At 42.8% G+C, this 13,541-nt stretch overlaps 1 protein-coding gene across 7 annotated transcripts in view; it reads right to left on the bottom strand.

Annotated features, from left to right (window-relative positions):
• Window positions 1–26: 26 nt before the first annotated feature.
• OSBPL1A (oxysterol binding protein like 1A) overlaps window positions 27–13,541 on the bottom strand; it is a 215,755-nt gene continuing 202,240 nt past the window's right edge. For all 7 annotated transcript variants that reach the window (XM_082417820.1, XM_082417822.1, XM_082417821.1 and 4 more), the window contains 7 exons: window positions 12,009–12,116; window positions 11,009–11,098; window positions 10,645–10,771; window positions 7,577–7,693; window positions 6,883–7,006; window positions 5,497–5,587; window positions 27–1,248 (listed from right to left, as the gene is read on the bottom strand). In XM_082417820.1, coding sequence (XP_082273946.1) covers window positions 1,146–1,248; window positions 5,497–5,587; window positions 6,883–7,006; window positions 7,577–7,693; window positions 10,645–10,771; window positions 11,009–11,098; window positions 12,009–12,116 — 760 coding nt within the window. In that variant the 3' untranslated portion in view covers window positions 27–1,145. The remainder of the gene's footprint in view (window positions 1,249–5,496; window positions 5,588–6,882; window positions 7,007–7,576; window positions 7,694–10,644; window positions 10,772–11,008; window positions 11,099–12,008; window positions 12,117–13,541) is intronic.

Here is a 13,541-nt window from a genome sequence, read left to right as displayed (position 1 = left end):
TTCAAAGTTTAAAAGAGACCACACTGTTTTAAACATTCTAAAGCCTTTATTTAGCATCAGGTAGATTATTTCATTATAACACTTGTTAACTTCAAGACAGCCATTAAAATAACTTACTGGCAGCTACCTAAGGCCCCCTGGAAGCAATATCTCAGTCTGGGGTTGGGTGGATAAATACCGTAAGATTAATGTACCCCAATTAAAGGGGCAAAGCTACTGTACAGTAGGTCTCCATACATATCTTAAGTACACAGGTGCCTTGCAAACTTGAAATGCACAGGACCTCCTTCTATATAGTCTGATACTTATAATACATGAGTACAACTGAATTTTTCTGGTGGCATTTGCCACAGGGAGTTGAAGCATTTAAAGGTTTGTCATTATGTAATGATGGTGACTAAAATCTATATTTCTAGGGTATTTTTGTGAATTGCTAGGTTTTATACATATTTTCAATTCAAACATGTACAATTCAAACATTTTAATTATAGAAAATTGTAAAAGTAAAATCAGAGCACTAAAATAAGCAAATGAAATACCTTTTCCAGTTTAGAATTTTCAAATCAGGAATATCTCTTCTCAACATTCAGGCTTTTTTTTTCTTTTTAGAGGTGGGAAGGGGTAAAATTGAGAGGATTAGTAAGAAGAAAAGCCATCTTTTCAAGGCAGTCTTTACAAAATGGCATAACCTCTATATTTGAGCATATAAACATCATATAGGAGAATTCTAAACATTTCGAAGTTAAATCTAAAACATTCAAGCATGACAGCCTAAAAATATTCAAAATAACTTGATTTGGGTTACTATATAATTCCATAAAGCTAAAGTTACATTTAGGTATAAACCTTCATTAAATATGGCAACAGCAACCATCAAAAAGCATATTCTCCAACAGTTTCCCATACCTCTTATATAAAACAGTATTCCAAATAAGCGTGTTTGGATGGCAAAATTACCCATTTTTCCAAAGACTTTCATCACCAGTATCCACCTTATGCCCTACTTTTGTTGGGTGAAATGCAAGTTACCATGAGAGGATTTTTTTCTCTTTTTAAAAGATGAGTAGAAACCAAAGAAGAAAATTTTAAAACACAGGTTTAAGTCTTATCTGTAGATTAGCCAAATGCCCCAACTTGTCTATGTTTTAATAAATGTCAGGCAAATTGAAGTAGTTTCTGTCCCAGTAGCTGCCCGAGTAAAGCCAGTCCTGGGCTCCGCTGTAGGGATTAGGACCTTGATGGAACCACCTGTTTAAAGAGGAAAGACAAGATTTATGGGGGAAGCTGTTTCTGATCACAGGGTCCCTGCTGCTTCACTAGCTTGCAGACTCCCCTACTGCAGCGATTCACTTTGTTCTGTGAGTTAGGGATTTCCAAAGAGACTTTTAAGTGCTTTTAGAGAGCACGTATATAGAATAATTTTCCTAAGTATGTAATGAGAACACCCAAAAGGTTTAAGGATTTTTCCACAGCATTCAGCAACAGTACTTGTCTAATTGTTCACCTAGGCCCATTCCCTAAAAGCATTCTATTAAGCAATGGGGAATAAGGAATTAGAATACGGAAATTAACTTTTACCTCTTACCTACAGTAATATGAAGGTGCCTGATTCAGAGTAAATGCCACCCCACCACCAAACTCTTAGCTTCATTTTACCAATGAGGAGCTCAATGTCAGAGAAGTTAAATAACTTGCCCAAACTAGTCACTGATATCAAAGTTGTCAAAGACCATGATTTGTCAAATATACTGTTACAAATAATCCATTGAAATTAATCTGATCCAAATCTTCCTGGGTCTTCATTTTCTCCATATTAATAGAGATTCATAGGCTGCATCTAGCTTTTAACATCTTTCAAATTCTAGAAAGAGCTGCCCTAATTTTCTTGCCCTTTAAAAAACAAGTCATAGGGCTTCCCTGGTCGTGCAGTGGTTAAGAATCCACCTGCCAATGCAGGGGACACAGGTTCGAGCCCTGGTCCAGGAAGATCCTACATGCCGCGGAGCAACTAAGCCTGTGCGCCACAACTACTAAGCCTGCACTCTAGAGCCCATGAGCCACAACTACTGAAGCCCACAGGCCACAATTACTGAAGCCCGCACGCCCTAGAGTCCGTGCTCCGCAACAAGAGAAGCCACCGCAATGAGAAGCCTGCGCACTGCGACGAAGAGTAGCCCCTGCTTGCCGCAACTAGAGAAAAGCCTGCACACAGCAAAAAAGACCCAACACAGCCAAAAATAAATAAATTCATATAAATAAATAAATAAATGAACCAAGTCATCCATTTTCCACATTCCCAGCTTTCTCTGGGTAATGGAAATGAAAAATTATTTGTTCAAAAGGTTCAAATTTCAATTTGTATAACATTTTCTAATATGATTTAGTTTTCAGTAATATTTATGAAAACAGTTTCATATGTCTTTGTCATTCTTTCCAAATAAATTGCCTCTAAAAATATTTAACAATTAGAGTGAGCTTAGATTTGTTTGATAAGTCCCAAGTGGTCCTATTAATCACTGCAGCAGCACTAAAAACCCTAAGACACAAAAAATGCTTCAGATTAGGCTAATTCCTTGAAGACTGATATAATAAATGCCCACTAGGCCAGATTTTCTAGAATATTACATATATTATTTTGCTTTTGGGACTTTTCCCTAATTAGAAAATTTAGAAGTCTACTTTAAATGATCAAGATATTTGTGTTTCAGACTTTGGTAACCAAGCTGGAAATACTTTAAGGAACCACTGTTTGATCAAAGTCACAGAATTTTTGTCTAATATGAAGTATACAATTTTACTCCTTTTGGTCTCAAAAGTCCACGTAGTAAAAGCACTTTTGTAGTCAGGCTTAGTAAAATCAAGCACTTCAGAAAATCAGGTAAATCAAAATCAAGGTAACCAAAAATAATTCTAAAAATTAACCAAGCCTCAGGCCTGTGCCACAGGATTTCTTCCATACAAAGTGGACAACTGGAAAGTCAAGTGCAAAGAGACTGTGCAGAACAGTAGATTCAATAGCAAAGAACGTTTTTTTGTTCACACATAAGCCAAGTGCTCTAAAGGCCACGTCTGTGAGGCCTCCCTTCGGGGAGCACTTCTTGGAGAGAGTTGCAACATGGCACTAAAGATGGGCACCTCGGATCTGAAGGTCTGATACTAGGGATTAGAGTTTCTCTCAACATCTAGTCTCTTAATTTCCAGCACTCACGTCTGGAAAACTCTGCTGCCATCAGCGTACCCCCCTCCACATACAAAAAAGTCCATGCTGTCTTTTCAAAGTCTTATTAAACATTTTAGGCAAGCAGAGGCAAAAGAAAAGGAGGGAGGGGGGCGAGGAGATATCTTTGTTCTTTGTTACCCTTTAGTCAGTGTTTCTGAGTCTACAGAGTCCGTGGGTCTATGTCAGTAAAATAACATTAGATAAAATATTAATTCTGCACGATGCTTGCACTGGGGGAAGAGGTGACTTCATCAATTTTTTTGGCCTCACCACCCACCTTCTCTTCAAATCCTGTGTCTATCGCCAGTCCCCCCACTTTCTCCCCACATAACCCCACTTACTAAGGTCTCTGGGCTCCTCTAGGAAAACAGGGCAGGATCACAAGCAGCCATTTCCATATGCAGGAGCCACAGTTTAAAGCCTGAACAATCCCAAAGCTGGAACTCTTTTCAAATGAGTGAAACTGGTATCAACAGGAAAGCCAGCTTTTAGTGTGGAAGAACTGGGGACAGGTTACAGTAAGGTTCTGGGTTTGATTTCTGAGGGCTGGTTTCAGCTCTACCGGGCAGAACATGCTCCTTTACAAACTGCCCCATCCCCGCCCCAACACAAACTGAACCAAGCTGTTCAAAAAGCATGTTATCAGCCAGGAGAAGACCCATCAGTGAATGCCACCTCTCACCACTACTGGAAAAAGACTCCAAGCACATATTCATTTGGACAAAGGGTCAGTAGGGTCATTTTTAAGGTCTGTATATTCATATAAGAACTACTGATGCTAAGAGACAGCAGTGGAAGCAAGCATGTGTTAAGGCTCCCAAGTGGAGCTCACAAACGTAGCTTCTAGTTTTTATTTTCAGGCTACCACAGAGCTGTCTAAAGCTCCTTGCTTTCTGCACGTAAGACTTTACCTGACAGTAATACTTTTCTCTTACTTCGCACACTTGAAAATGTGGCCAGAAAAGTAAAGGAGTTAATAATTAGAAATAGGGAATCCCCTGGCGGTCCAGTGGTTAGGACTTGGCGCTCTCACTGCCGCGGGCCCGGGGTTCAATTTCCCGGTCGGGGAACTAAAATCCCGCAAGATGTGTGGTGTGGCCAAAAAAACAAAACAAATTAGAAATACAGTACAAAGTGGGTTTTCCGCAAAAGAGACTAGAAATAATGATTAAAATCTATCAAATCTTTTAGAAGGGACTGCAGTAAAGCAATGTGCTTTTGGTTTTTGTGGTTCTTTCTAATCATGGTCTGCGGCATACTTGTCCTTGAGCAAGTCTCTTAAATGAAATACAGCAGCATTTGGTTTCTTCACATACAACGAGGGGACTTCCAGACTAATGGCTTTCCAGTGGTTTCCCAGATCCTGCATGTGTGTGGGTGGGAGAAGGTGAGCCCTGCCGCTCAGCTCTTGTCCCACCCGAGCAGCCTGGTGGCCATGTGTTCTATATTTGCAGATTCTTCACGTGTTCGTTGGCAAAAAAGATTTTGATGCTAACAAAAAAGTCCAAAAACCATTGGACTAGATGCTGTCTAAGGTCATTTCTAGTTCTAATAACTGTGTAAGACGCAAAAGGGCTACAAAAAAATATCTACTAAACTGCTTGTGAAATTATGCCCATATTGGCTCTGAAATTTATTTAATAACTTTGGAAAATGGGACAACGGTTTCTATTACATAATATAAATGTAGAAAATGTTTTTATTCTACTCCTATTTACAAGAGATTCTATTACTCAATACAAGTGACTAAGTAACTCCTGATTCTTAAAAAGAACAAACTTTCAAAACTTGCAAATTTTATTGCCCAGTTTCTGTTGCTGAATGGAATCCAAGATGTCACTTTAACAAATCGTATTTCCACGACATGTCAAATCCCTTGTGTTTGGAAGAGTAAAGGCATTGTCTAAATATCCTTGATACATGATATATGTATAAGCTAATAGCCCTGTAATTTTACTCATATATAAGCAAATGGCTCTGAACCTATTTCATGCCAAAATCTGTAACTCTACCTTCCCTCTTAAAAATAGAAGGGACAGTGTTTTGCTGAATAAGAAGGAAAGATAGTTTGCTTAACTGACACTTACCTGTGGTAATCGTGTAGGAATATTTTAACCTTAACTTCCAAACAGTCCTTTTTCTTGGCACACATGCGGCCCTTTCAGCTTGAACTTAGTCAGTGGAAAATACTTGACAACTCGCAGGGCGCAGTGAGCCAGGCTCTGCAGTCCCATGTCTGCCAGCCGCCCCCCCCCGACCCTCGCCCCTCATCGCACCTCGTCTTCCACTCCTCCTCCGACTTGGACCTGCTCTTGCGGGCCGCTCTTTGTTTCTCCTCAAGGCGCTTTTTTTCTTCACTAGCTTGATCTAGAGTCAACACATCAGTGAAAACCGTTACTCTACACACAGAGGCTGCCAGGCACAGCACTCAACACAATCTCTTTATGGAATCAGGTAGCAGCACATCTCCATTTTATCAGAACATGAACACCATGAAATTTATCCTGGCAAAATTTTAACATATCCCCAAGTTCACACTCAAGACCCGGTCCTCTCCTATAGCTTTTGCCCTTAACAACCTCTGCATTTACCCAAGGTGCCGGCTTATTCTTAAGGCCAAAAAAAAAATCATGTTAAAATGCTTCAGTGAAAAATTCGGTGGAAAAACTGAATACATGTGAAAATTTTCTAAATTCTTAGTGAGACCTCACAGAGCTCCTCCAGATTCCGTTCGTAAGAAATTCAAACCATTTTCCAAAGCGCTGTTGCACTGTCTCACTGATAATTCACAGGGAGGGTCAGTGTTTAGTTAGGGCAGGGTTTCTCAGCCTCGGCCCTGCTGACACGCTGCACCCCATGATTCTTCGTGGGGGGCTGTCCTGGGAACGGCAGGACGTTAGCAGCACCCGGGCCCCCATCCACCAGATGCCAGCATCAGTTCCCCAGATGTTTCAGCCAAAGTCTCTAGACTTGGCCACACATCCCCTGGAGGAAAAACTGTCCCCATTTTGAGAACCACTGAATAAGAAGAAATTTAACAGCACGAAATAAAATGTCAGAATTAACCAAGGCCAAGCACTTCTTTGAGGCTCACAAGGTGCTCTTTAAATTCTGAAATATGTAGTGAAATAACTAGTCAGAATATAGTTAAAGTTGATAAATGTGATATTATTGTCCCAAATTCTCCTCTGATATGTAAGATATGCCTCTGGCCATATGTATTACATTAAATTAGGGAGTATCACTGAGACAATGAAATATGAGCTGCTAAGGTCCACCTCAGATTTCCAAATTTAAAACCAAAGTTTCTGAATTTAAATTGAATTTTAATTTTAAAAAAAATTTTAGAGACTTCCCTGGTGGCGCAGTGGTTAAGCCTTCACGCTCTCAATGCAGGGGGCCCGAGTTCGATCCCTGGTTGGGGAACTAGATCCCACCTGCCACAACTAAGGAGCCCGCGTGCCACAACTAAGACCCAGAGCAACCAAATAAATAAATAAATACTTTTAAAAAAGTCTCTAAGAGAGACTAAAGATGGTTGTGCTAACGTACAAAATGCTAAGTGCTAACATACTAAAATACTGACAGTGACCCAGAGTAAAACCAACCACCCTCCTCAAAGAAATCAGTCTTCACTGGTGCCGCCGTCAGGTGCTAGTTACCTATTTCCCCATTTTCCATGGCTCTGATGTCAGGACGTAGCCTGCAGTCTGTCTTAGGAATCACACTCTCCATTTCCTTGTCTACTTCATTCAAAACCATTGCAAAGCTAGTAAAATTATACATCTAAAAAGAAGAAAATGTTCAAATTAACATATACCAGGGCATAATGCAGAATGAAACCCTGAAGGTAGAAACAGTTGACAATGACCCCCTGTTCGGTGGTGACGACGGTCGGCCTTTCTCAGATCACACATCTCAGTGTTTTCACCCAAGTCTGCGCCACGTGTGGGAATCTGTCTCAAAGAAACACCCCCAGCAGGCCTCCCAGCATGAATATCTTCCACCACCATCACCTCGAAGGAGAGCTACAAGCAAACCCAATATTCTCCATTCTTCATTTAAACCCTCACTTTCTAGATCTGGCTGCGCCACCTTGTATTTAACGACAGTCAGTCTTGCTGCTCAGTTAATTGTTAAGGAAGCCCCCCAAAGCCTCACGCCAAGGCGTCCTGGCCAGCCAGACACCAGGCGGCCTGGGCGGCAGGAATGCCCCGTCCCGGGTTAGAAGCCGCAGAGGGACGACTTAGGAGCTTTTGATGACCACCCGCCTCCTCCTGGTCCCGCCTGGGCCGGGGAAAAAGCACCGTCAGAGCCCAGTAAACAGGAGGCCGCACTCAGCACGCCCAGCCTCACCTGGGTCGAATTGGCAGGCCGCGGGGCTATTCGCCACAGGAGGACGCTCCCAGGGATGACGAACACACTCTCGGAATCTGGCATTGGCATTTCATCTGACTCCTCAGAAGCGCTCATCTGGAAGAACCAACAGATGAACACAACAAATGTTTTCAAAAGAATATACTTACAAATTGTAAAATAAGCACCGCTGACTGCACAGCATTAGGATGTAACCGTACGAGGGCCGGGGCACCATGACTTTCTCGCTCTCACATCCTCACCTTTCAGCACAGGCCAGGGAGCCAATAACTGCGGGCCTAGTGAGTAAGCGCTGGGAACCTCGTGCGCCTTCTGTGTTGTCTCATTTAGGGTTCTGTGCATTCCAGCCATTACCATCACCATCATCATGCCTTTACTATCATGTTGTAATATTTTTAAAGTTTTTTTTTAAAGCCAAAATAATGCATTTAGGTATTGACTGGAACATTATGAGAGCAAGAAAAGGTTAAATTCTTGGAGCATTTAACTAAATTTATCAACAACACAAACCAGTAGGGATCCTGAAAGCATTCTATAAAAAGAGGATTTAAAACGATGTAAGGCTAGGGGCTTCCCTGGTGGCTCAGTGGTTAAGAATCCGCCTGCCAATGCAGGGGACACGGGTGTGAGCCCTGGTCCGGGAAGATCCCACATGCCGCGGAGCAACTAAGCCCGTGCGCCACAACTACTGAGCCTGCGCTCTAGAGCCCGTGAGCCACAACTACTGAGCCCATGTGCCACAACTACTGAAGCTGATGCTACGCAACAAGAGAAGCCACCACAATGAGGAGCCCGCACACAGCAACAAAGACCCAACAGAGCCAAAAATAAATAAATTTATAATAAATAAATAAACAAACAAAACAAAAAGATGTAAAGGCTAAAAAAGAAACTAACATTTCCTCTGGCTGCACCACACCCCCCTCCACCCAACCTAGCAGAGCTGCTAGCAGCTGTCTGTATATTTAGTCCTTACATAATAAACCCATAAAGTGTTTTTTTTTAATATTTTTTTAAAAAATATTTTTTATTTATTTATTTTTGGCTGTGTTGGGTCTTCGTTGCTGCGCACGGGCTTTCTCTAGTTGCGGTGAGCGGGGGCTACTCTTTGTTGTGGTGCACGGGCTTCTCATTGTGGTGGCTTCCCTTGTTGCAGAGCACGGGCTCTAGATGCGCAGGCTTCAGTAGTTGTGGCTCGTGGGCTCAGTAGTTGTGGCTCATGGGCTCTAGAGTGCAGGCTCAGTAGTTGTGGTGCACGGGCTTAGTTGCTCTAAGGCATGTGGGATCTTCCCGGACCAGGGCTCGAACCCGTGTCCCCTGCATTGGCAGGCGGATTCTTAACCACTGCGCCACCAGGGAAGCCCACCCATGAAGTTTTACATATAAAGAATTTAAGCCTTTGGAAGGCTAAGTCATATTCCCAATGTCACAGTTACCAAATCTAGAACTACTGGCTGAGATATGCAACTTTAAAAACAGCAGCAGGGAAGGGACAACACTGGTGACGAGCTCCCCAAGGCATTTAAATGCGCTCGGGAACATCAGAAATCCACGGTGGCCGGTGCACACGGGAGGCGAGAGCAGACACAGGGTGAGCGTGAGGCTGGCTTCTCTCTCCAAGGGGCAAGGCCGTTTTCCTACAGAGACTGACCGGGGATTTACGGGACACGAGGGGGATTTTCTGGAATTTCGCCAAGGCCCTCCTCTGCCACCCCCCACCTCTGTAAAAGGAGGACGAGGCCATGTCTTCACCAAGCTGCCTTGTGCTGGCTGAGCCACTGCCCAGGAGTTCGGGTCGGGGCCCGGGATCCTGGCGCATTCCTTCTCCAGCCCCATCAGTCTTGGGGTTGCTGCAGAGAAGCGTCAGTGCACCCACCAGAAGGAAGGAGAAGCAGCGGAGATCCAGGTGGAGGAGGAAAGCGGACTGTGCCCAGAGATGGAGGCAGAGGGAGGGGAGAAGGGCCCAGCCGGGGAAGTGCCACTGCCGTCAACTGCACCAGCTGCTATGTCCCCGGGATCCTGGTAACCGGTTTACAAAGAAAGCCACTCAGACATACACCATCTGTTTTTGAGGAAGGTTAGGGCTTCCTAACCTCTTGCATGTGTAAGAGGCACCTGAAGGGCCCCAGAGAGCTCGACACAGCGGGGCGAGGGGAGCCGGGAGCTCTGAGACGGTGCTTCGGTGGCCGGTGTGATGCTCGGAGCAGAAGGGCCTGAGCTGTCTTCACCAGGAACCCCTGACCTCCGTCAACTCATCTGACACGTGGGTGCTACTGCTGTACCCATTTTACAAATGAAGGTGCTGAGGCGGAGAGAGGGTGGGAATCTGCCCGAGACTGAACCACGCAGAAGTGGGAGAGGCAGGATTCTAAGCAGAGCTCGTGCTCTGAACCGTGATGGCCGTTACTGGAAAGTAATCAGTCCTCAGACGCTTCCTGTCCAAGCAGGTGCAAGCTCTCTTTAGCTCAGCCTGCTGAGCGGTCCAGCCTCCCGGGGCCCTGCGACGAAAACCTGTGGCCTCACACGGGGAGAGTCTAAGGTTAAACTGTCCCGTTAGGAGAACGCTTAGTAAGAGGAGGACAGCTGTCCAGGAATGAATCCCTTAACTGCGATGCTCTCAGCTTCAGGGGTCTCGGATACAAAAGAGGGCAACACAACTGCTGCAAGCATGAAAACGTACGTGATCGTTCTGGGCGAAATTTCAAGTATTCAAATGATCTCAACTGCTAATGCACTTAAACAGAAAGGAGGACAAGGACATTGGTCTCACTAAGATGAACTCCAACATTCCAAAGCAACGTGAGTTCTATGCCGCGTGTATCACTAACTGCACGGCACACACCCATACTCCACGGGAGATTATGTCAAACATTCGCTACCAAGGCAGATAACTGGTTCATTAAGAAGGTTCAAGGAGAAAAACTACATGCATTAGCACCAAGTATAAAAGGTTACACTGTGACCCGCTAACAGGCCACTTCCAAAAGGATTAGTACAAATTTAAAGAGTCCAGTGATTCCTTCGATACCACCTTCTGGGATGTTCACCTGTTTGCTGTTCTTCTTCTCTTCAGTATTTTTCTTATCATTTTTTTTGTAAGCATCAAAGGTGGCAGGGTCAACACTGTATAAACATTCTGTCCACTTCCCATAGAGGGCACAGAGCTTCTTTTTGCTGTCAAGAGAAACTGATGTTTAGCCAACAATTAAACCAGCGTTTTGCTGTAACTGAATATTATTATAAAGATGCTTACAAATCAGATTCTTTAAAGAAATAAATATTTCCTTGCAGAAGAAAGAGTTTTTCAATTTACTGAAATGCTCGTTTCCTAGGTAATGGCAGATTTTAATAACAACATTTTATTTAGTGAACGACACCTATACTAGTCAGCATTTAAAATGGAAACTTTACCTTTTATCTTGAATGTAGCCTTCAACTTTATGTAACTCCTTACCAAAAAGGCCGCATGGCTTAAAATTCAACACACATTTGTCCGCAGTCCTGTAAAGGAGATAGTGAGCTCAGGTTACCGTTCAACACAGAAGCCGTAGGAGAGAGCAGTGACTGTGATAACCTTTCTAGTAGCAGCTGCTGTTTACTGACTTTCTAACGCATGCCAGGCTCCACACAGAGAGTATCATAATTAATCCATAATCAGTACCGGACCCACCATGGAGAAAACGTAAAGCAAGGTTCATAAAAAGATAAGGGACTTGTTGCTATGGAATGAATGTTTGCCCACCAAATTCATGTAGTGAAGCCCCTAGTCGCCCACACGAGGGTATTTAGGGGTAATTAGGTCATAAGGGTGGAACCCTCATGAATGGGATCAGTGTTCTTCTAAGAAGAGATACGGGGAGACGATCCCTCCCTCTGCCATACAACGATTTGAGAAAACGGCCAACTTCAAACCAGGAAGAGGGTCTTCACCCAGCATTAAATCTGCCAGCACCCTGACCCGGGACTTCCCAGCCTCCAGAACCGTGAGAAATAAATGTCTGCTGTTGAAGCCACTTAGCCCGTGGTGCTCTGTTACAACAGCCCGAGCCGACTAGGACACTGGCCTAAGGTCACAGAGTAGGATTTGAACCCAACTCTTTTCAACTTTCGTGTTTCTCCTGCCACCCGTCCCCACATGAACAATGCAAGCTAATCAGGATCAGCAAAATAGGCTGAAGGAGGCGGGAATGAAGATTCCCCAAAGCTGCAGAAGCTCTGAGTTCACCAGTCTCCCCTAATCAGAAACTTTAACATAAAATCTGTTCATTAAATAGATGGGCTTTATTTACTCCAGAGCTATACTGCCTGGTTCTTAAATTATCATCAGGCTGTACTAGAACTTTTTGAAAAAGACTACCGGCACCCTCTGATGACAACTGAAGGGAGAGGGGAAGATGATGAAGCATCTCACTTGTGGTTTGTGATCTCCACGTTGCCGTACTGCTCAATCCAGAGTTTCCCCACAATGATGTTATGTACACAGCAGGTAGGATTTGTCCACGTATATGCTTCATTGTGTCTAGAGAACAAAAAGAAAACCAAAGCCCAGAAAAATAAGTGAGAAGTGTTACTCTGTTTAAAAAGTGCCTTTGCCTCAAATGCTGTTACTCAGGATAACACATCAGACTGCTGGAGATGACTAAACTCTAAGACCGTAAAAACTCTGCTGGTGTTGATCACAGTAAAATAGGTATCATCTGACTACTCTTATTGTTTCTTAAAAGGATGCAAAAGCTTAAGAAAAAAGTTCTATCTTTCTACCAAACTCCAAATTAAACTATGTACATAATCATCTTAAGCATTCAAAAGTTTGGTGAAAACATAATAAACAAAATTAAATTAGAAGTAGAAAACAGTCTATTTAGTACTTTCTAGTTCACCAAAGGGAAAAACTTGTGTATGTGAGCTCCAATTTTACACATCCTTTGCTTTTGAGAACATTCGTTTTACATCTTTGTACATTTATGTCTAAATTTATTTTTAATTTACAAACAGTAAAATTCACTTTTCTTGGTTTATCTAGTTCTGTGAGTTTTAGTGCATGTGTAGATCTTTGTAACTACTACTATAATCACAATATAGAACAATTCCATCACACCAGCCACAAATTCGCTCATGCTGCCCCTCTATGGTCAAACCCTCCCCCAATCCTAGTCCCTAAACAACTCATTTGTTCTCCATTGCAATAGTTTTGCCTTCTCCAGAATGTCATATAGGTGGGATAATACACCATGTAACCTTTCAAAATTAGTTTCTTCATTTGTATAATGCATTTTAAATTCTACTTATCAATAATTTGCTCTCTCTTATTTCTGAGTAGTATTCTACTGTATGGATGTATCACAGTTTAACCATTTACTCACTGAAGGATGTTGGGTTGCTTGGTGACTATGATTAATAGTACTATAAACATCTGGGCACAGGTCTTTCTGAAAACGTTAAGTCTTTATTTCTCCAGAGTAAACACCTAGGAGTGGACTGCTGAGTCATCTGGTTAACATAGGGTTAACTCTGTAACCCTACATTATCTGGTTAACATAGGGTTAACTCTGTTCTCCAGAGTGGCTCTGCCATTTTAGATTCCCCCCAGCTATATATGAGATTTCTGGTTGCTCTACATCCTTGCCAACACTTGGTACTGTCAGTTCTAAAAATTATTTTGATTTTGGACATTCTAATAGGTGTGTAGTGGTATCTCACTATGATTTTGTATTTCTTTAATGACTAATGCTGTTGAGCATGTTTTTGTGTGCTCGTTTGTCATCCATGTATCTCTTTGGTGAAGTGTCTGTTCACATCTTTTGCCCAGTTTCTTACTGGGTTGTTTGTCTTCTTATTGTTTTGAGAATTCTTTACACATTCTAGATACAAGTCCTTTGTTGATAAATGATTTGCAAATAATGTTTATCTATCTATGGCTTCTCTCCATTCTCTGAAGACTGTT

This window comes from Balaenoptera physalus (assembly GCF_965194825.1).
Source record: "Balaenoptera physalus genome assembly, chromosome: 12".
NCBI classification, from domain to species: domain Eukaryota; kingdom Metazoa; phylum Chordata; class Mammalia; order Artiodactyla; family Balaenopteridae; genus Balaenoptera; species Balaenoptera physalus.
This window is presented reverse-complemented; position numbering and strand designations above follow the sequence as displayed.